Here is a 1,076-nt window from a genome sequence, read left to right as displayed (position 1 = left end):
GCGCAGGACCTGGGGCTGGAGCTGGCGGAGCTGGTGCCGCGCCTGTTTCGGGTGGCGTCCAAAACACACGGGGACCTTCTGGAGGTAAATCTGCAGAATGGCATTTTGTTTGTGAATTCTCGGATAGACCGCGAGGAGCTGTGCGGGAGGAGCGCGGAGTGCAGCATCCACCTGGAGGTGATCGTGGACAGGCCGCTGCAGGTTTTCCATGTGGACGTGGAAGTGAAGGACATTAACGACAACCCGCCAGTGTTCCCGGTAAAAGAGCAAAAGCTGTTTGTTTCAGAATCCAGAATGCCAGACTCTCGGTTTCCGCTAGAGAGCGCATCTGATGCAGATGTTGGAGCTAACTCCGTGTTAACCTACAGGCTTAGCTCTCATGATTACTTCATGCTAGATGTGAATTCAAAGAATGATGAGAATAAACTGGTTGAGCTAGTATTAAGAAAATCATTGGACAGAGAGGACGCTCCTGCACACAGCTTATTCCTGACAGCCACAGATGGCGGCAAACCTGAGCTTACAGGCAGTGTTCACCTGCTGGTCACAGTGCTGGATGTGAATGATAATGCTCCCACTTTCGAGCAGCCTGAATACGAAGTAAGAATATTCGAAAACGCAGACAACGGAACAACAGTTATCAGACTGAATGCTTCTGATCGGGATGAAGGAGCGAATGGGGCAATTTCATACTCTTTTAATAGCCTTGTTGCAAATATGGTTATTGACAACTTTAGCATAGATCGAAATACAGGAGAAATAGTGATTCGGGGTAATTTGGATTTTGAACAAGTAAATTTATACAAAATCCGCATTGACGCAACGGACAAAGGTCATCCTCCCATGGCGGGTCATTGCACTGTTTTAGTGAGAATTTTGGATAAAAATGATAACGTCCCTGAGATAACATTGACTTCCTTATCCTTGCCTGTGCGTGAAGACGCTCAATTCGGTACTGTCATCGCCCTAATTAGCGTGAACGACCTTGACTCAGGTGTCAACGGGCAGGTGACCTGCTCCCTGACGCCCCATGTCCCCTTCAAGCTGGTGTCCACCTTCAAGAATTACTACTCGTT

The 1,076-nt window shown here is 48.1% G+C and overlaps 1 protein-coding gene across 1 annotated transcript; it reads left to right on the top strand.

Annotated features, from left to right (window-relative positions):
- Nucleotides 1-3: 3 nt before the first annotated feature.
- LOC113222730 (protocadherin alpha-8) lies at nt 4-1,071 on the top strand (the record flags this gene model as incomplete). The annotated part of the gene is made up of 1 exon (XM_026452351.1): nt 4-1,071. A coding segment is annotated over one exon (1,068 nt), but the record flags the coding sequence as incomplete, so codon positions are not given.
- Between the last annotated feature and the right edge of the window lie 5 nt (nt 1,072-1,076).

Source organism: Piliocolobus tephrosceles, unplaced genomic scaffold, assembly GCF_002776525.5.
Source record: "Piliocolobus tephrosceles isolate RC106 unplaced genomic scaffold, ASM277652v3 unscaffolded_34056, whole genome shotgun sequence".
NCBI lineage: Eukaryota > Metazoa > Chordata > Mammalia > Primates > Cercopithecidae > Piliocolobus > Piliocolobus tephrosceles.
The sequence above is the reverse complement of the archived record's forward strand: the minus strand, read 5'-3'. Positions and strand labels throughout refer to the sequence as shown.